We start from the raw sequence: 22,186 nt of genomic DNA on the forward strand, positions 1-22,186 counted from the left end.
AATATGTTATTTAAGTGTTTCTTTTGTTCACCCAATAGACACTCCAACACCCTACGCTTACCTAGAAAAAAAAACTTGTCAATTATTTTTTGTTTTGTGCTCTGTTCACCAATACACAGAGTGTTAATTTGAAAAAAATGTATTTGCTTTTTTTTTTTCTTTGTTGCTATTCCAACTCATATGTACAGTATTGCAGCTTGCAAAAAATTTAAACAAATAAGCAGTGTGCTGTAAATGAAAGGCAAATGGAGAGGGACAAGGAAACACACATGCAAGTACTAACAATAAGAATGTGGGTGGCAATAGCAACGGTACGTACTTCTGGTCTTGGTGGAACGACCAGTAGCCACAAGATTGTAGCACTTCTTCAGAATGAAGATGAAGTTTTTGATTACTTAGCTAGCTCATCTCAGTCACAGAAGAATATTGCATAGGCGGGATATAATGAGAGTCATGGGAGCTTGAGTCAGGCTTTCATGTGTTCCTCCGCCTCCTAACAAGTAATTTACCATAGGGCCTAGCTGGACTGTTAGCCATGTCTCCTTTATAATCTTAACTGACACAGATCCGTAGTAGTGATGTGCCACCTGCTGATAAATATGTTTCTCCTAATCAGAACAGTTTTCCTTTTTTTTTTTTTTTTTTTTTTGATGAGCTGGATGAGAATAGTCAGCATTGTGTGCAAACAGAGGAAGAAGAAATGACTGTTGGTTTTGGAGGTAGTAGTGACAGGGTGTATGGTACTACTACTAGGTAATTCTGAAGGTGGAAATTATGAGGGTATGCAATAATGCCATGGCCATGATGTGTCAAAAAAAGTGGGGAAGATAATGATATTGCTGATGATGATTTCTTGTTGGCAGATAGGTGACATCAGATGAAGAGGGTGGAGGCAGTGATTATAGAAATGGTTCTAGTCAAGGCTCGTTCACATCTGTGCCCGGTCTCTGTTCTGCAGGATTCCGTTTCCTGCACAAAACTGAGGCAGGAGACGGAAACCTGCAGGACTCTTTCATACCCATTCATTTGAATGGGTTTGAAAGATGTCCGGCCGTGAGCGGTGGTGAGCGTTTTATGCTCTCCGTCGCAAAACCGTTTTTTAAAATCCGGACACAGAGTCGGACATGCAGTACTCTGTGTCCGGTTTAAAAAAAAACGGTTTCGCGGCAGAGAGCATAAAACGCTCACCACTGCTTACGGCCGGACCTGGTCTGTGGTTTCCGTCTTCTTGCATGCAGAAGATGGAAACCACAGAACGGAGACCCGAACCTAGCGTCATTGCGCAAGCCGAACATTCAAAAATCCGTTCCAAGGCAGATCTAGGGGAAGCTTGCAAGGTGAGGTTGTGACACAGGTGGTGGGAGTGGCAGATACATATCCACTGCTACTAATTTTGGCAGCAGCAACTAGATGTGGTCACATCCCGTGTGTGAATTTTTTTGTACATCGGCAAATGACAAATCCATGGCAATGTGGAAGATATGCAAGCAGAAACTTAGCTATGGCTGTGCAGGAACAAATGTAGAAATGGCATCTCTATTAAAGATGAGCGAACACTGTTCGGATCAGCCGTTCCGAACAGCACGCTCTCATAGAAATGAATGGAAGCACCTGGCACGGTGACCGGCCGCCGGCAAAGTGTACGTGCCAGGTGCTTCCATCCATTTGTATAGGAGCGTGCTGTTCGGAACGGCTGATCCGAACAGTGTTCGCTACGGCTGATCCGAACGGTGTTCGCTCATCTGTAATCTCTATGTATTCACAAGAGCAGGCATCACCATAGTATTTGGCAAAATAGACTTGGCAGTAGCATTAATAGAGAAAGTCAGCAAGACTGTTCTATTTCTTCCCGTTTAGATCTTCCTTGTAGACAGGCCACTTCTACAACCAACACATGGTTCGGCGGTTCTGCAACTTAACTCACACTTGGCCAAGCTGCTGATGGTGCAGTCACTGACTTACCACTTGGTGGATTTCACTGCATTTCACCAATTCATGGCATGTTCTCAATCTCAATGGAGGAAACCTGGGCTGGGTGATATTGGCAAAAAATGTAAATCTCTAAATTAAATTTATGGGCAATTTCAGTGAAATTCAGTGAGTTTGTACTGGAGAAGTCCTACCACCCAACTGCTAACCAGAGCAAACAAACTGTCAATCATAACTGGTGGTGAGAGGACAAAACCTATATGGAATATATTGTTGTGAAATCTGGATCCAGATTAGTTGAATCCAGGACACACCTCCCGCCGACCAGTACCACCGGACAGGAACTGGAATCCAGGACTGTCCTGCTGACAGGACTGTTGGGAGACACTACTATGTCACTATTACTCTCCCCGATCCACTCCATCATACTTACCTATCTTCCTTCCAGGCTTCTTCCTATGGGGTGGCTCCTCTTTCATTTCTGACTGCCAGCGCTGCTCTGTACTTTGCAGCCAATAATCCAACTCTACTGTGCAGCTCCTAGGCTTGTGCAGTAGAGGTGGATTGTTGGCTGCAGAGCACAGAGTAGCACTGGTACAATAGCAAGCCATTAGAATCAGAAAAGAAAGATGGGTTGCCCTGCAGGAGGAATACTGGAAGAAAGAGAGATAAATACATATAATGGGATCGGGGGTTGGGCTGAGTAGTTAGGGAAGGGCTAGAAGTGGGTGGGATAACTAGAGAGACAGGGAGGGGGTATGGGAGGAAGAGAGGAAGGGGGCAGTTAGGTGAGAAGGAGCTACTGTGGAAGTTACATAGCAGGATGCTGAACCATGAAAACAAATGCAGAAGATACCAGGAGCTCCCAGGGACACCCAGAAATCACTCAAAATACTGCTAAGGGCTCGTTCACATCAACGTTGTGAACTCCGTTATGCAGGTTTCCGTTTCCTGCCTAAAACAGAGCAGGAGACGGAAACCTGCAGGAGTCTCTCTCACCCATTCATTTGAATGGGTGAGAGAGATGTCCGGCCGTGAGCGGCGGTGAGCGTTTTATGGTCTCCGCCGCGAAACCGGGTTTTATAATCCGGACACAGAGTCGGACATGCAGTACTCTGCGTCCGGATAAAAAAATCCGGTTTCGCGGTGGAGAGCCTAAAACGCTCACCGCCGCTCACGGCCGGACCCGGTCTGTGCTTTCCGTCTTCTGGCATGCAGAAGACGGAAAGCACAGAACGGAAAGAACGCAGGTGTGAACCTAGCGTAAACAAACAATACAAACAAACATTTTTTGCCCAGGAAACCCCTTTAAGATGTTGTTTGTTGCAAACTTGTTTCACCTAATGAACAAATGAATAGGAGAGTAGCCTATCCCACTAGGACGTCTATTAAAAACAATTTTATTAAATATCTCATTTAAAATTGTCCCCCATTGAAAAAAACAAAACAAAACCTAAACCAACACCCCCACAATAATAGTGTATAAAAAATGAGATCACATCCCTATTTGTCAGAGGTAAAGAGTGATCTAAAAAACGGCACAACTGCCAAAAATAAGTCCCAAGAGGTAGATTAGACTACTATTGCTGTGCCTCCCAGATTCATTTAAATCTTTATGGAGCGTCACAGTGATGAACAATTCATCCGCGGTCAAAGAGCAAATATAGCCCCAGATGCTGACACCTGTTACTTTCTTTCCATTAGTCAGCCAAAAAGCTGTAGGTTAGTATCCACCCCTGCACTAGGATAACTAAACTACCTATTAGAGATTCCACACCTCATCAGAGGCCGTATCCAGATCCAAAACATAACTATCCCTGTCCGTTTGTAATCCAGATAGTCTAATATAGGATCAAGGTTGGGAGCCTATCTTCCTGTCAGTTTAGCAGATTAGTCTATTGTATGGAGTGAATGGCGTTTCAATTCTGCATTCTAACCCCCAGCTCCCCGCTGGCATTAATGTGCAGCCGGCGGTGAGCTAGGGGTTAGAAAAGTTTAAGCATGTTTTACATTATTAGTTTATAGTATTGCAAGATAAACTTGTTTCACCTAAAACAAATTGGGAACCTAAACCTTCCAAACCTGAAAAGAAACAAATCTTGAGAGGTTTGTTCATCTGTACCCCTGTTAGGCCTGGTTCACATCTGCGTTCGGGGACCTCTCAAACGGAATACTGAACACATTTTAAAAAGCGGTGAGCAATTTAAGTACATGGACCCCATAGACTATAATGGGGTCTGAGTGTTTTCCACGCAGTGTCTGCAGGAATCATGCAGAGTGGAAAGTAGTTCTTGAAGTACTTTTCTCTCCACATGATTCGTGCGGACACAGCGCAGAAAACATGCGCACCCCATTATAGTCTATGGGGTCTGTGTGCTTTCATTACTCACCACTTTTTAATGTGTTCAGTATTCCAAGTGGACTCCCCGAACAGCATACCGAACTCAGATGTGAACCAGGCCTTACATATCCTGGATTGTGTATATAATATGGTTATATAACCATTGCATTCTTGTTTTCTTTATATTTCATCCCATCTTTTTCAGAATTGAGGTTGCAAAATTTTCCCCACTAAGAACAGAAGCCCTTGTATGGCTCTGTGAATGGAGAAAAAAAAAATGAAACTGCATAAAATAAAAAATGGCTGTGGCAGGAAGGGGTTCAGTACTGAGAACAAAGGTAACCTGACGCATTACTCAAACACTTGGCTCAGCTACGTAGTATAACTAACATGTGGGCATAGCCCTGTCCTAAACCTATATATCTATATATTCATGTCTGTCAAGAACTTCATCTAATTCACTTATCGCAACAGCATAGCTATCACCGTTAATGTTTTGGCAGCAGGAGCCATACAATATACTGCCTTTGGAACATTTGTGCTGACTCGACGTTCGCTTTTCGTATGAGTGTGTCCATAGCGGCTTCCCGTACAGCGTGTAGCTAGGAGGTGTGGTCACATGTGTAAACTTGCACTGAGGTACTGCTGGAAAGTTTAGTGTGTGAGTGGCAGCGCTGTGTGTTTACGGGGTCGTAGAGTGTTCACCTCATTCGGGCACGGACAGCGCAGAGCCGGGTGAGTGACGCGGGGAGGCCTCGTGGTGTTGGGAGCAGACATGCTTTTTCCGTGCCTGTTTTTACCTGCTGTCCTGTAGTGTGTGGCCCTGGCTTCCCGCCGTCTATACGTGTGCAGAGGGGTCCTAGCACCCTAACTGTACAAGAGACCCCTGTTATGGGGACAGCATAGACTACCGCCACTCCTGACGCACGTTGTACTGCTGGCTCATGTGCACGATGTGTTTATATTGTAGAAGACCAGCCCTGTGCACTTTTAGCTGGCTTACCCCAAGGCCCATGCAGATATACATGTGTATACACGTGCCAGTCAGTGGTAGCCTTGTCTGGACCAGGGCATCATTGCTAGATCTCCCACCTAGGGTACTACTGGGATTATACTGATAATACTATTAGATCTTTATGGTATATCCACTGAACATGCCATAAAGGTCTGATTAGTACAGGTTACATGTGTCAGGGAAATTGCTCACTTCATAGACTTAGAAGGGTTTTCCAAGAGTCTTATATTGGGAAGGGGGGGATATGATACGTTGTTCCCACATGGATCAGATGTAGGGGCCCCATCCCAACAACTGTAGTGTACAAAGCATGGACCTAGAAGCAGCTGGCTCTGATACCAGGGCCGTTTTAAAGCATTGGGGGCCTTGTGCAAACATTTTGAAAGTGTTCCTCATCCCCCCCCATAATTTAATTTCCTTTGCCCCCCCTCTCAACCACCATTGTTGCAAGGCAGTGGGAGGGGAGAAATGAACACTCGCCAAACCGGGTTCCTGTGGAACTGCAGGCTCCGACTGTAATATCCGTGGCATGGCGCTCCTTGTGCTTCACTGCCATAGACATTAATAATGGAGCATGGAGTTAGTAGCTCCATGCTCCACTGTAGTATTCAACCTCTATTTTTGTTCTAAGAACAGAGGTGAAATCATTGCCAGCTGCCCAAAATAGTGGAACATCACCTGAAATGTGGGTTAGTGCCGCTCGAGTCGGCTGAGGAGGCCCCTTGCAACCATAGGGTCCAGTACAGTTGCACCTATGGTTAAAGCAGCCCTGACTGATACCTATTTAATGGCTGGTTGCCATTGCTTCAGTTTACCTACCACTGAAGTAAATGGGATCAGAGCTACAGCACTGCTTCCCAGCCACAATAAATGGAGTGGAGTCAATTTCTTCTGGCTGTGTTCTGCCAGTGTTAGTGTTGAGCGAGTAGTATTCGATGCGTTTAACCCCTTGGTGTTCGGCAAGATTACACACATTGCTATGCCAGCAAAGTATTCGATCGAATATTACTCGCTCAACACTAATAATTGTCTAAAACATAATAGGTTTGCCACAAGGTTTTTGGTGCAATTTGAGACAGGACTCTGGTGCACTTTACTTAAAGGGGTTTTCCAGGCAGAATTTTTTTTTTCATAAAGGTGTGTTAGTGATGGCTTAAAGAGGACCTTTCATCAGATTGGGCACAGGCAGTTCTATACACTGCTGGAAAGCTGATAGTGCGCTGAATTCAGTGCACTGTCGGCTTTCCCGATCTGTGCCCCGGGTAAAGCGCTATCGGTCCCGGTACTGTAGCGCTTTACAGTCAGAAGGGCGTTTCTGACACTTAGCCAGGGACTCCCTTCTGCCCAGCAGCGCCTATCGCGCTGTACTGTGGAGCGGGGAGGAACTCCTCCTCCCCCCCCCCCCCGCTCCTGCTGATACTCGTCTATGGACGAGCTGTGTGAGCAAAGGGAGGGGGCGTTCCTCCCCGCTCACACTGTACAGCGCGATAGGCGCTGCTGGGCAGAAGGGCGTCCCTGGCTAAGTGTCAGAAACGCCCTTCTGACTGTAAAGCCCTACGGTACCGGGACCGATAGCGCTTTACTTCGGGCACAGATCAGGAAAGCTGAATTTCCAGCAGTATATAGAACTGCCTGTGCCCGATCTGATGAAAGGTCCTCTTTAATAAGTGCACCTATATACCTTTAGCAGCTATTGGAGTGATTTCTGTGTGTGTCTGGTTCCTGCTGCAATCTCTGTCTTAGTTTACATGCTGTTACCTTCCTGCTGTGCGTAGTTCCTGTGTAGCTATACACCAGAGGTTCTTAAACTTATTTCGTCTACCGCCCAGTTTGAGAATCAATTATTTTCTAGCTCCCCCTAAAATTTTTAACTTTACCACATTTTAAAAATCACAATCGGGGACGCTATTCCAATTTTTTTGGGATTGCTCTCTGATTCGCCTATTTTGATTAGAGCTCCAGACTATGATGATGGATGTTTTTTTCCCTTGTTCCTCTAGATCCGATGGTATATCTCCTTAATCTTCCTCCTCGCTCCCTGAGTAAACACTCATCCATTCTCTCTCTCTCTCTCTCTATACGCTGCTGTTAAATCCCTAATAGCCCATCAGTGAAAGTCCACCCATCCGCCTTCACTTCCTTTCCTTTTGGCCCATATTAAAGATGTATGTTAAATACTTGGAGTTCCTTACGGCTACGCTAAACAATACGTTCGAAAATTTTTCGGGCACTCTGGGCGCCTTGGGTACTGTGCTACCCATGGTCTTTGATCCTTCTTCCCTCCTCATCCCTTCTTCCCTCCTCATCCCTTCTTCCCTCCTCATCCCTTCTTCCCTCCTCATCCCTTCTTCCCTCCTCATCCCTTCTTCCCTCCTCATCCCTTCTTCCCTCCTCATCCCTTCTTCCCTCCTCATCCCTTCTTCCCTCCTCATCCCTTCTTCCCTCCTCATCCCTTCTTCCCTCCTCATCCCTTCTTCCCTCCTCATCCCTTCTTCCCTCCTCATCCCTTCTTCCCTCCTCATCCCTTCTTCCCTCCTCATCCCTTCTTCCCTCCTCATCCCTTCTTCCCTCCTCATCCCTTCTTCCCTCCTCATCCCTTCTTCCCTCCTCATCCCTTCTTCCCTCCTCATCCCTTCTTCCCTCCTCATCCCTTCTTCCCTCCTCATCCCTTCTTCCCTCCTCATCCCTTCTTCCCTCCTCATCCCTTCTTCCCTCCTCATCCCTTCTTCCCTCCTCATCCCTTCTTCCCTCCTCATCCCTTCTTCCCTCCTCATCCCTTCTTCCCTCCTCATCCCTTCTTCCCTCCTCATCCCTTCTTCCCTCCTCATCCCTTCTTCCCTCCTCATCCCTTCTTCCCTCCTCATCCCTTCTTCCCTCCTCATCCCTTCTTCCCTCCTCATCCCTTCTTCCCTCCTCATCCCTTCTTCCCTCCTCATCCCTTCTTCCCTCCTCATCCCTTCTTCCCTCCTCATCCCTTCTTCCCTCCTCATCCCTTCTTCCCTCCTCATCCCTTCTTCCCTCCTCATCCCTTCTTCCCTCCTCATCCCTTCTTCCCTCCTCATCCCTTCTTCCCTCCTCATCCCTTCTTCCCTCCTCATCCCTTCTTCCCTCCTCATCCCTTCTTCCCTCCTCATCCCTTCTTCCCTCCTCATCCCTTCTTCCCTCCTCATCCCTTCTTCCCTCCTCATCCCTTCTTCCCTCCTCATCCCTTCTTCCCTCCTCATCCCTTCTTCCCTCCTCATCCCTTCTTCCCTCCTCATCCCTTCTTCCCTCCTCATCCCTTCTTCCCTCCTCATCCCTTCTTCCCTCCTCATCCCTTCTTCCCTCCTCATCCCTTCTTCCCTCCTCATCCCTTCTTCCCTCCTCATCCCTTCTTCCCTCCTCATCCCTTCTTCCCTCCTCATCCCTTCTTCCCTCCTCATCCCTTCTTCCCTCCTCATCCCTTCTTCCCTCCTCATCCCTTCTTCCCTCCTCATCCCTTCTTCCCTCCTCATCCCTTCTTCCCTCCTCATCCCTTCTTCCCTCCTCATCCCTTCTTCCCTCCTCATCCCTTCTTCCCTCCTCATCCCTTCTTCCCTCCTCATCCCTTCTTCCCTCCTCATCCCTTCTTCCCTCCTCATCCCTTCTTCCCTCCTCATCCCTTCTTCCCTCCTCATCCCTTCTTCCCTCCTCATCCCTTCTTCCCTCCTCATCCCTTCTTCCCTCCTCATCCCTTCTTCCCTCCTCATCCCTTCTTCCCTCCTCATCCCTTCTTCCCTCCTCATCCCTTCTTCCCTCCTCATCCCTTCTTCCCTCCTCATCCCTTCTTCCCTCCTCATCCCTTCTTCCCTCCTCATCCCTTCTTCCCTCCTCATCCCTTCTTCCCTCCTCATCCCTTCTTCCCTCCTCATCCCTTCTTCCCTCCTCATCCCTTCTTCCCTCCTCATCCCTTCTTCCCTCCTCATCCCTTCTTCCCTCCTCATCCCTTCTTCCCTCCTCATCCCTTCTTCCCTCCTCATCCCTTCTTCCCTCCTCATCCCTTCTTCCCTCCTCATCCCTTCTTCCCTCCTCATCCCTTCTTCCCTCCTCATCCCTTCTTCCCTCCTCATCCCTTCTTCCCTCCTCATCCCTTCTTCCCTCCTCATCCCTTCTTCCCTCCTCATCCCTTCTTCCCTCCTCATCCCTTCTTCCCTCCTCATCCCTTCTTCCCTCCTCATCCCTTCTTCCCTCCTCATCCCTTCTTCCCTCCTCATCCCTTCTTCCCTCCTCATCCCTTCTTCCCTCCTCATCCCTTCTTCCCTCCTCATCCCTTCTTCCCTCCTCATCCCTTCTTCCCTCCTCATCCCTTCTTCCCTCCTCATCCCTTCTTCCCTCCTCATCCCTTCTTCCCTCCTCATCCCTTCTTCCCTCCTCATCCCTTCTTCCCTCCTCATCCCTTCTTCCCTCCTCATCCCTTCTTCCCTCCTCGTGTTTTCCTGTCTTTGTCTGTTTATCCCCTTTTTTCATTTGTCCCTCCCCCCCTTTTTTTTTTTCAGCGCTGATTTTAACGCAAGTTATTGTGCCAGAATCAGCGCCATGTTACTCGATGTGAATGCCCCTAACTGTGTGTTTTATCCGTCCGTCTTTGGTTTTGGCGAAATTCTTCACCATTGTTTATTTATTTGGGAAATTTCAATAAAAATTAGTTTTTTTTTAAAAAAAAAAAATAAAAATTGCAATCACTAATATAACTATAGCATGCCATATGAGTCTTATCCTGTTTCTGAGTTCAAACTTTCATTTTAAATGACTGTTCTAATGAAATCAATAAAACACAACTTTATAAATATTATTTAGAAAAACTTTCATTCAAATTAAAACAAACATTTCAATTTAATAATCTAATGTGAAGGGGGAATCTGATTTTTAACAAGTTTCTTAATATCAGGCTCGACTTTACTCAAAAATAATAATAATAATGGATGTATTATAGTAGGTAGGCTTTGATTTTAGTTTAAAATATTAGAAAAACACAAATCAGCCATTACTCCCCTAAACTGCTTCAACACCCCCCAATTTTCTCTGGGCCCTTTACTGCCCTCCCTGTAGGCCTCCAGCGCTCACAGGGGGGCGTTATCGCCCACTTTGAAAAGCACTGCTATACAATATCTCACTTAGGCCCGGCTCCTCCTCTCTCACTCAGAGAAAACGGAACATCACTTGATTATCAGAAAGTGTCTGTGTCAGGGATATGGGTAATTATTAGAGATGAGCGAGTACTGTTCGGATCAGCCGATCCGAACAGCACGCTCCATAGAAATGAATGGATGCACCTGGTACTTCCGCTTTGACGGCGGCCGGCCACTTAACCCCCCGCGTGCCAGCTACGTCCATTCATTTTTATGCGAGCGTGCTGTTCGGATCGGCTGATCTGAACAGTACTCGCTCATCTCTAGTAATTATACATTTGTTTAATTGATGTAAATTAGAAGTTAGGTTGGTGGGGAGGGAGTTTAGTTTAGGGGTGAATTATGAGTTTATCCTGGAAAACCTCTTTAAAGCTATAATAATATATATGTATTTTTTTTTTCTTGCCAGGTCAAACACTGTGAGGAAGTAATATATAACCAGAGGTAAGTGTATGTTTGTTTTGATCCTGCAATATGGTGTCTATATGGCATCTATCATTCTGCTAACATATAGTCTTTGGAGACCACAAGTGAAGTGTTTTTAATGGCATGTTTAGTCAATGTTTGGATATCCTGCTAATCTTTGGTTGCTGGTACCCATTTCAGACAATGCCAGCTTCTTGCGAATCATTAGTGGATGATATTGAAGACATTGTCTCAGTGACAGATCCAAAACCTCATGATCGTCAGTCAGCAAGACAAAACATTGTTCCCAGGGTGCGAAAAAGAAATAAAGACAAAATCTTGGAAGAGCCACCAACTGACAGGTTAGTTTGCTTTATTTTTGTGAAAGCAGATTTATTTATAGGTCTTGCTAAAGAAATATGTCTTTAAGGCCGGGGCCCCACGGACCGGAAACACCGCGATTTGCCCACGGCGTTGTACAGTGCAGGCAAAGTGGAATGGGATTCATGCGAATCCCATCCCCACTTTGTGGAAAAGATCGCAGCACAGACACGCTGCGATTTGCAAAGACGTCGCGCTTTGCAAATTGCAGCGTGTTGATTATATCTACGGAAATGCCGGCGGCTTTCCCATAGATATAATGTTAAGAGAAAGTCCGCAGAGGAAAACTCTGAACTTTCTCTTAAAAGCGCTGCGGAAAGAACCGCAATGCGTTCACGCCACGGTTCTTTCCGCAGTGCTTTAGTGCTGTGATTACGGCCCGTGGGGCCTGAGCCTAAAATGGTATTCCATTTTTAAAATACAACTTCAGTGAATTAAAATGCAAGTACTACACAGAAGTAAGACTTAGATTTCCATTGGTATCTTGGCAGCCACAGCACTCTGTATACATCCTGGTGCACAAAGCAGTTAACCCCTTTCCGACATCCGCCGTAATAATACGGCGCTGCTAGAAAGGACTTCCCGCAAATGCCCTGCAAGTGTCAGCCGTATGTGACGGCTGACCATGCCCTGTAATACCTGTGGTCGGAACCGGGTCCGATCGCGGGTGTTAACCCCTGAGATGCTGGCGGTCAAACATGACCACCGGCATCTCAGGGGTTTCGGTATATAATGGCCCCGATCGGCACCCCCCGTGACGGTGTTGGTAATGGGCAGCCCGGGGTCTGATCAGTGAACCCGAGTCTGCCCCATCACTTCCCCCTCCACGTACCTAGTTGATCCTGCCAAAAAGGAAGCTGTCAGCCCCGTGCGTCTACACAGACTGACAGCTTCCTGTGCTCTGCAATAAACGTGTAACACGTGTATTGCAGCTACATCTAGTTAAGCAGAGATCAGTAGATCACTGCTTCAATCCCCCATGGGGACAAAAAAAAAGTTGTAAAAATAAAAAAGTTTAAGTAAGTTTAAAATAAATTAGAAATAAAGCCCCAAAATCCCATTATTATGTATAATAAAGAAAAATAGAAAAAACCATTACATATTTGGTATCACCGCGTCCGTAATAACCTGAACAATAAAATTAAAACATTATTTAACCCGAACGGCGAATATCATTAATAAAAACGTAGAAAATTGCACAAAATTAATGATTATTCACCACCTTTGCCTTACAAAATGTTCAATAAAAAGTAATAAAATGGTCAGATGAAAACCAAAATGGTACCAATAAAAAGCAGAGGTAATCCCACAAAAAATAAGCCCTCAATCAGCTCTGTTTACCGAAAAATAAAAATGTTATACCTTTCAGAAGATGGCGATGCAAAAATAATTGATTTTTTTTCCCCTAAATTGAATTTTATTCTGCACAAATAGCAACGCATTAAAAAATATAAATGAGGTATCGCCGTAACCGTACCGACCCGCAGAATAAAGGTAACATGTTACTTATGCTGTACGCTGCACGGGAAAAAAAAAATGCTGAAAAGCAATGCCAAAATTGATGTTTTCTTTTACATCCCACCCAGAAAGCGTTAATAAAATGTAGTCAATAAGTTACAGGCACCCCAAAATGGTGGCATTGAAAAGTACATCTAATCCCGCAAACACCAAGCCCTCATATGGCCACATTGCCAGAAAAAAAAAAAAAAAAAAAAAATAATAAATCTAGCTTGTACAATGTGAAGACAAAAGTCGCCAAATCATTAGGACATAAGTGGCTGCGACTAGAAGGAAATGTATAAGCTGTGCGAGCGTTTTCAGGGGACCCCCTATATTTAGAGCTTATGAGAGATAATATACCAGCGCTGATCCCCCAGAATGCCCCTCTTCCCCATCCGTGTCATAGGAGCTAATGGGAAAATAGAATGGGATTTGGTGTACCCAATTTACTCCGCACAGCTTACATATTCACTTCTGGGTTACTAATGCTCACTACCTCACTTCATAAATTCTTTGTGGGGTGCGGTTTTCAAAAAGGGGTCATTTCTAGAGGTTTCCACTGTTTTGTCACCTCAAGGGCTTTGTAAATGTGACATGGTTCCTGAAATTGATCACAGCCAGATCTGCCCTCTAAAAGATCCTTGGCGCGCCTTCCCTTCTGCGTCTCGCTGTGCGTCCATATATTAGTTTACACCCAGAAGTGGGGTACTATGGTAGTCCGGAGAACTTGCATAACAAATTGTGGGATGCGTTTTCTCCTTTAACCCCTTTTGAATGTGCAAATTGTAGGGCTAAACGAAAATATTAGTAAAATAAAATCAAATGTGTAAATTTCACCTCCATTTTGTCTTAATTCCTGTTAAGCACTTATAGGGTTAAATTACTAGGTATATGTTGTTTAGACTGATTTAAGGGGTGCAGTTTTGAAAATGGAGTGATTTATGGGGGTTTTTAATACAAGGGTCTTTCAAAACCCCTTCATAACTGGATTAGTCCCTTTAACCCCTTCCCGACATGCGCCGTAAAAAATAAATTTTTCTTCATCATGAAGAAAAATTTGTCCCGCAAAAATTAAGACCTCATATGGCTCTGGGAGCGGAGAAATAAAAAAGTTATGGGGTTTAGAAGGAGGGGAGTCAAAAATGAAAAACGAAAATCAAAAAATGCCATCGGCGGGAAGGGGTTAAAAAATGGGTTTTGGAAATTTCTTGAAAATTTAGAATATTGTTGTTTCACTAGTAAATCTTATAATGTCCGTAAAAAATAAAAGGGTGACTAAAGTTTGATGTCGACATAAAGCAGAGATCTGGTACACTACATTTATGATATAATTTTGGCGGTCTGACTATCTGTATGCAATGCACATTTCAAACTTTATAAAATGCATATTTTTCAAAATTTCCACCAAATTTCCTATTTTTCATAATTAAACATAAAACATATCAACCAAAATTTACTACTAACATGAAGTACAATGTGTTACGAAAAAACAGTCTCAAAATCACTTTTGTAAGTTAAAGCACTCCAAAGTTATTGCCACATAAAGTGACACATGGCTGTTTTGAAAAATCGAGCTTGGTCAGGAAGTCAAAAAGTGCCATTGGTGGGAAGGGGCTAATAAAGTGTTAATGGTTCTCACTGGTCCACCTTTTTAGACTTTAGATCATATAATCTCATCACTGATTGAAAATACCTAATATTGATCTACCCAAAAGAGTATCCAATTGGATATAAAATATAACCTTTATTGATTCACTGGGGGGGGGGGGTTTGCTTTCCTCACTGCTCAGTGCACTGTTGTCTTTCTAGCGGTGTGCATTGAGGACGTGAAAGGATCTCTCTAATTACTGCTAGACCATATTAGCCCACTTCTAGTCACTGCGCTAGTCCAAGTAACTGACCAATGAATTCACTGAATTGTGCCAAACCACGGAATAGCTGCACAGTGAATGTCTTAAAACGAAGCCTGTAAGAAAGTCACACAAATGTACCTTTTCTCCCATTCCACCCTATTCTGAATTTTTTTTTTCTCTCCCCAGCTTCAAAGTGCGTTGTACTGTGAAGTTATGGGTTTGTGGGGTTTGGAAGGCAGGGTGTCATTGTGGAGCGCATATTATACTGTGTGGGGTAACTGTGGGGCATATTTTACTGAGCGGGAGCCACTGTGAAGCATTATACTACGCACGTGGACAAAATTGTTGGTACCCCTTATTTAATGAAAGAAAAACCCACAATGGTCACAGAAATAACTTGAATCTGACAAAAGTAATAAAAATTTTATGAAAATGAACAAATGAAAATCAGACATTTCTTTTCAACCATATGCTTCAGCAGAATTTTTATAAAGTGGTGATGGTTCTCTTAAATTAATATTTTGTTGCTCAACCTTTTGAGGCAATCGCTGCAATCAAATGATTCCTGTAACTGTCAATGAGACTTCTGAACCTCTCAGCAGGTATTTTGGCTCACTCTTCAATGGCAAACTGCTCCGGTTGTCTCAAGTTTGAAGGGTGCCTTTTCAAGATGGCATGTTTCAGCTCCTTCCAAAGATGCTCAATAGGATTTAGGTCAGGGATCATAGAAGGCCACCTCAGAATAGTCTAATGTTTTCCTCTTAGCCATTCTTGGGTGTTTTTAGCTGTGTTTTGGATCATTATCTTGTTGTAAGACCCATGACCTGTGACTGAGACCAAGCTTTCTGACACTGGGCAGCACATTTCTCTCTAGAATCCCTTGATAGTCTTGAGATTTCATTGTACCCTGCACAGATTCAAGACACCCTGTGTCAGATGCAGCAAAGCAGTCCCAGAACATAACAGAACCTTCCCCATGTTTCACATTAGGGACAGTGGTCTTTTCAAGATATACTTAATTTTTCCATCTGTGAACATAGAGCTGATGTGCCTGGCCAAAAAGTTTGATTTTTGTCTCATCTGTCCATAGGAAATTCTCCCCGAAGCTTTGTGGCTCGTGAGTGTGTAGTTTGGTTATTTCTTTTGTCAGATTCAAGTTATTTCTGTGATCACTATGGGCTTTAATTTCATGAAATGAGGAGTACCAACAATTTTGTCCACATGTGTATATTTCAAGCCTACTCCAAAAACCCTGCGAAAGTAAGCTAGGGCTTATTTTCGGAGTAGGGTTATTTTTGGAGAAACAGGGTAGATCCTAGTATTGCTGTCAAGAATTATGGCAACAGATGGAGCAAACGTTTCCCCCCAACCTTCCCCCCTCTTCTCCTTGCCAGAATAATCCAATAGAAAAATACCACTGAATTCCACTATATGTAATAAGAGCTGTACCGAAACTGAAGGACTTTATAAAAGTCTAGCCGCTACATACTGTTGCCTTATTTCATAGAAATGTGCTCTTGACACACTTTAACTTATTTTATTTGTTTCTTTTTTTTATTCAGTACCATTCCAGGCACTCAGAAGATCTGGGTTCGTACATGGGGATGCTCACATAACAATTCTGATGGAGAATACATGGCAGGGCAATTAGCTGCATATGGATACAGTATAACAGGTATGAAGTGCATGAAGAAGGTGTTAAATTGTCAAACTAGCTTAAATAATTTTCATCTGTGGTGTTTTTTTTTTTTTTTTTTTTTTTTTAATCTTGCTGCTAAAGCCTATCTATAGACTATGTTCTCTCTGTTTTAGCTCATTCCGTATCTGTGTAGGCTTAGGATAGTGTCAGCAGAGGGTGAAGGACTTCTTGATTTTTTTTTGCAATTATTCCTTGATTCCATAGACTGGAGGATAAATCTTTGATTTGCTGGGCATATGACTGCTGGTGCCCTCAGCAATCACAACAATGGGGTGAATGGAACTGTGGTGCACATGTGTGGCCAGTCTTTCATTCACTTACATGGTACTACTGAGAAGTGCAGTCCTATAGAGGTGAATGAAGCAGTGGCCAAGTAGGCCTACAACTATTGAGTTCATGTCAGGTACATAGGCAAACTTGTGGTCCACCCTACTCGTGAGCGCTGGGGCATTCTGTTCTTGGACCTCAGCGATCAGACACTGGAGAAATCCCTGTTTATGAAAAGATCTCCCATTTGTTTTTTGTGTTTTAATTACGTTTTTGCTTAACCAAAGATTTAACAATATCTATTTCTGCTCTCGGCTGAGAAGTGGTTACTTGGTGTATCCAGTCTAGGCAATGCTCTGTGAGCTAAATACACGAATAGCACCTGCTCAGACCGTTGGTAGTTTGCTGCAATGTTTATGTAGAGTTCAAGCTGTTTAACGCTCAGAACATTGTCTGGTCTAAATATTATAGTATCCACTTCTCAGCTGAACAAGATATGTAGGGGTTTACTGCCCGTGAATAAAATTATTCCCATACATTGACAGCAAACTTCAGAACATCAAATGAGAAACTGTACTGAAGTATATTAGAAAGTTGTAGGAGTTTGTAGTTCTACAGAGATTTAGCATTAATGGTTGGAAAACCCCCATTAAGCCCCAAGGTCCTTTTTAGATTAAAATAGACTTGTGGCCTGTATTTTCCAATAATGGGAGCTTAATAGACTATTGTATACTGCTTTATTAGTTTACTTTAGTATTTTATTAAATCAGTGAAATATATTTGATTCCCTGGTACCCTAACATTTTCTGGCTTGCAAGTCTCTTTCAAATAAGTGTCTTTCAAATATGTGCAATAATTGGTATTAGGGAAAGGTGGGAGTCTATATGGGCTAGATACTGATTCACTTCACTCTTGGAATGATTTTGACTGTTTTGCCAGATATCGGTAATGCTATGACATTTATGGTGTCACTAGGGAACAGTTTAGAGCTGCTCCCAATTGGGGAAGGGGTACAGCATGTAACTTCATGCCTACTGGTTGTGTAACACTGTAAGAAAGTGCTTCTGAACCAAGAAAGACTCTGAATTTCTAGAACTCTGTATTGGGGTTAAAAGCTGATCACTGGCAGTAAAGATTGGCATACACTTAAGACGATTGGCCAGGTTATGACTTATGAATTGTTTGTAGCACTAGTCCGCTCTGTATAATTTAGATTTTGACATCGGTGTGATGTATACAGATGTATGGGGGAGGTTTACAAAGTTAAATGCACCAGGGTTTTTGGGTTTAATTTTACAACTAAAAACTGACCTTTGTGCCATGCACCACATATATTATGGGTTTAAGTCCCTTTTCCCCATCATCCACATAATGGCTCTGCCAAGAGTACAGTATTCAGTTACAGGACCACTGCTGACACAAACGCTTCCCTTCACTCAGGGTGGAGCATCTACCTCTGTAGCCCTACAACCAGTAAGCTCACTATGGAAGCACATGGTTGAGCAGCTTGAAGGGCTTTCACTCCCCACTGGGCTCATACGTAGAAATCCCCTGAGGATTGTTCCCCCACCATCTTGTTGGAACTTGAAATGTGTTGTGGTAAAGGAAATAAGGGAAACCGATCTAATTTGGTAGGTAGAGCTCTGGAGACTCCTTGTTAGGACAGGAGTTTTTGTGGGACATAGGTGAGAGAGAGGGTATAATGACACCAGCCCTTCATCTGCAAGTCCTGTTGAGTCCCCAATGTCTCAGTAGGTCTGGGTAAGACCGTTCCTCTTTTATCTTGACCATGGGTTGTAAAATGCACTTAGCGTAAATTGATGAGTTTTTTTGACAGTCTTAACTCTTAATATAAATTATATTAAATATTTAAGTTTTATAGTTCTTTGGGTCCTCTGCTTGTGATGATAAATACAGGTGATGGATGTGATAACCTATCAGGATGTACAGAAAAAAGGTTCGCCATGGAGGGCCAAAGTTAAACCTTCACAGTATATCTTCAGCCGCAATACAAAATAACAAACTCAAACAGGTAATGGCGGGGGGGGGGGGGAGAACCCCAAACTTTGTACCTTGATCCTTTTTACATGTGCCCTTCGCTGAGGACACTGATTGCCCTCAGTGGTCAGGTGCTGTGGGACTTCCACTGGAAGAAAACTGCTCAAGAGGACTGGACCACATTGGGAGGCATCAGAGCATAGGGAAAATTTTATATCGTGTTTTTTTTTTTTTTTTTCCCCTCCCCCAACTGCGACTGACTGGCTTTTAATTATTTGCTAAGACTACACGAGTCCTAGTGAAAACGGTTAGTATAAATAGCAGATACAATGAAGAAAAGGGTGCACTAGTGCCAGTTAACAAAAATTGTGCCTCAGTGACCTTTCTTTTACACTCATCAGTAGAAGTGGAGCCCAGTATGGAGTATAATGCAGAAATTGGCTCTTGAGGCTCGGCACAGGTCTAGTGCTAGGCCTAGGTGGGTTGTTCAGACAGTAATTCGCACGCCAGCAGGAGGAGGTCACTGACTAGCCAGGGTTAGGTGGCCTAAATCAAATATGCCATGTAAATCAGGATGTTACAGGGTTTATATCAAGGTATGCAGGGAGCTTCAGAGAGGCATGTCTGTTCATTGCATTAGTTAGTTATACCCCGGTTCCTTTTCATCTTTAGTGTCTCTCACACTCTGTGGCCCTGCAGAAAATCCTGTGAATTGAGCCATATTATAGGGTCTATGTGCAAAACAGTATTCTTCTCGTTGTAGACTAACTTATCAGACAATCCATTGTGTGAATTGGCCTTTAGGCCACTTTCACATGTTCAGTATTTGAGCAGTGTTTTTCTGAGCCGAAGCTAGGAGTGCATTTGGCTGAAAGAGGAAGTAGAAGTGGTTCCTTTAGATTTCTTATTCTTAGTCTCTTTTGGCTTCAGCTCGAATGCTTCAAGATCTGGAACAATGAAACAGCGCTTTCTGCAGCATGTGGTCTCAGCCTGTAGGTTCCACTTCTGGATTGAAGAAGCTCTTTTTGTTATTAGATGGTTCTCAGATGAGATCCTGCTCCTGGTATACATAGGAGAAATAAATGTGGCATTTGGAGTTTGTGTTGCAGTTAGGTGTGTATTTCATTGCAAGGGCAATCCAAATATGTGCTTTTTTGGTCTGTTCTAAGAGCTTTATCAAATGGTCTGGGAAAGAATATAAAAACTTTGATACTACAAAGGATATACTCGTTGTTTAGAAAATAATTATGTACATGTGAAATATATAAAGGATACATCTGCTGATCAGTTGAAGGCAATATACACTATGTGATCAAAAGTACCCGGGCACCTGGCTGAAAATGACTTACAAGTTGGTGGCGCCCTCCATCGGTAATGCTGGAATTCAATATGGTGTTGGCCCACCCTTAGCCTTGATGACAGCTTCCACTCTCGCAGACATATGTTCAATCAGGTGCTGGAAGGTTTCTTGGGGAATGGCAGCCCATTCTTCACGGAGTGCTGCACTGAGGAGAGGTATCGATGTAGGTAGGTGATGCCTGGCACAAAGTTGGTGTTCCAAAATATCTCAAAGGTGTTCTATAGGATTCAAGTCAGGACAAGAAGATGTTTAAAACATCAATGTACGCCTGTATTGTGCTAGTGCCATGCAAAACAACAAGGGGTGCAAGCCCCCTCCATGAAAAACACGACCACAGCATAACACCACCACCTCCTTGGCACTACACATGCTGGCAGATGACGTTCACCGGGCATTCGCCATACTCACACCCTGCCATCGGATCGCCACATTGTGTACCGTAAAGAAAAATTGTCAAAAGACAGGATCACCATAAAAATATTGTATTTATTGATAATCAAATATTCAAAAACACCAAAATTATAGTTCATATAAATATCAAAAATACCGGCTGGCTATAGGAGGGCCAACACACCACAAAATACGGTGAGTGGCAGGCAACAATGAACAGTAAAATATAAACATGCAAAAGTGTATAAAACAATAATATTATAATAATGTGTCAGCTAGCTGAAAAATATATGCACAAATAAATAAATAAATAAATAAATAAATAAATATAGTAGCAATACTCCTAAATGGAGAACTCAGTGTAGGTGCATAAGAGAATACACACATGTAGCCATATACACAAATGAAAGCATGGTAGCTAAATAATGAAGTGAGTGCAAGGCTGAAAAGACATTACAAGTGAGGCATGACACAAAGGTTAACAAATGAAAAACTTTGAACACAATATATTGCAAAAATAATAATGAATATGCCTACCAAACACTGGAACGCCCGACGCGCGTTTCACCACGGATGGCTTCGTCAGGGGACTGTGCTTTGTCACTCCACACAACGTTTTTCCACTGATCAATCGTCCAATGTTTACACTCCTTACACCAAGCGAGGCGTCGTTTGGCATTGACCTGTGTGATGTGTGGCACCCAATCACCTGACCACATTCGAAGTCCGTGAGTTCCGCGGAGCGCCTCATTCTGGTCTCCCACGATGTCTAATGTCTACTGAGGTCGCTGATATAGAGTACCTGGCAGTAGGTGGCAGCACAATGCACCTAATATGAAAAACGTATGTTTTTGGGGGTGTCTTGATACTTTTGATCACATAGTATATGTAATCAAAATTTATTAAAGGTTTTTCAATAACAATAAGGAAGGGGGAAAAAAAAATAAGGAACACAATATAAACAAACAAAAGGCACAAGGCACGCAGGTCTCACCAATAGACAAAACGGCAGGGGAGAACCTGCCTAGTGTTTTAGGGTATGACACACTGACAAAAGTGCGAGGGCCTAGGTATATGAGATTATAAAACTAATAACTTCAGATAGGCTTTAAAAATAAAATAAAATAAAAAAAAACAGACAAGAAAAACACACAGGGGGGACAAAGACCAGGAAGACGCATGAGGGAGAGGAGAATGGGAAGGGAAAACATCAGGAAAAGAGTAAGGCAACCTCCAAGGAGGAAAGGAAAAGCAGGAAAGTACCTCCCGTTCAGGAGGAGAAAGAGGGAAAACTCGAACGACTCCTGAAACACCACCTAGGGCAGAGAGCGTCGAATTTGGAGGGATCTGGGGAATCTTCTGCAACCAGGGCCTCCATTGTAAACAGGTGGAGCTCCTGTAAAACATAGTTGGAGGTGATATAATCCTGTTTTATCAGTCTTGGCAGTTCTACCTTTTGTGTAGTTTAGATGTAAATTCTTTATTTCCTAGGTAAACTGTATCCTTTTCTATATAATTCTGACTAATTCTTTGATTTCCCCATCAGTTTTTCGCTTAGAAATGTATTTAGTATTGCGTTGTAATGAACACTTACTGTGTGAAAGTGGCCTTAAAGGGAACCTGTCAGATTGGTTTGTGACACTACACCACCCAGAGGTCCTTCTACACCTGGGGTTTAGTGTCTGAAATTGCTGCGACAGATTCCATTTAAGTATAACACTTCTTGAATGTATTTCAGCAAAATGTGTGTAGTGTAGTACTAGATATTACCATGTGGTGGCAGCAGTGTATAACATAATGATTGTTTACTTGGCCTTCTGAAAAGGAAAAATTTGATTTGTAAAAGCAATAAACTTTACCTTCTCAGGTTACCTATTTGTCTACAGTTTATTCACTTTATT

General features: G+C 43.4%; 1 protein-coding gene across 1 annotated transcript in view; it reads left to right on the top strand.

Moving 5' to 3' along the window:
- The first annotated feature begins 4,872 nt into the window (after nucleotides 1–4,872).
- The window catches only part of CDKAL1 (CDKAL1 threonylcarbamoyladenosine tRNA methylthiotransferase), a 538,831-nt gene continuing 521,517 nt past the window's right edge, over nucleotides 4,873–22,186 (top strand). The window contains exons 1-4 of the mRNA XM_075270938.1: nucleotides 4,873–5,005; nucleotides 10,842–10,876; nucleotides 11,039–11,199; nucleotides 16,134–16,246. Of these exons, the coding sequence (XP_075127039.1) occupies nucleotides 11,042–11,199; nucleotides 16,134–16,246 (271 nt within the window). The 5' untranslated portion in view covers nucleotides 4,873–5,005; nucleotides 10,842–10,876; nucleotides 11,039–11,041. The remainder of the gene's footprint in view (nucleotides 5,006–10,841; nucleotides 10,877–11,038; nucleotides 11,200–16,133; nucleotides 16,247–22,186) is intronic.

This window comes from Leptodactylus fuscus, chromosome 4, assembly GCF_031893055.1.
Source record: "Leptodactylus fuscus isolate aLepFus1 chromosome 4, aLepFus1.hap2, whole genome shotgun sequence".
Lineage (NCBI taxonomy): Eukaryota > Metazoa > Chordata > Amphibia > Anura > Leptodactylidae > Leptodactylus > Leptodactylus fuscus.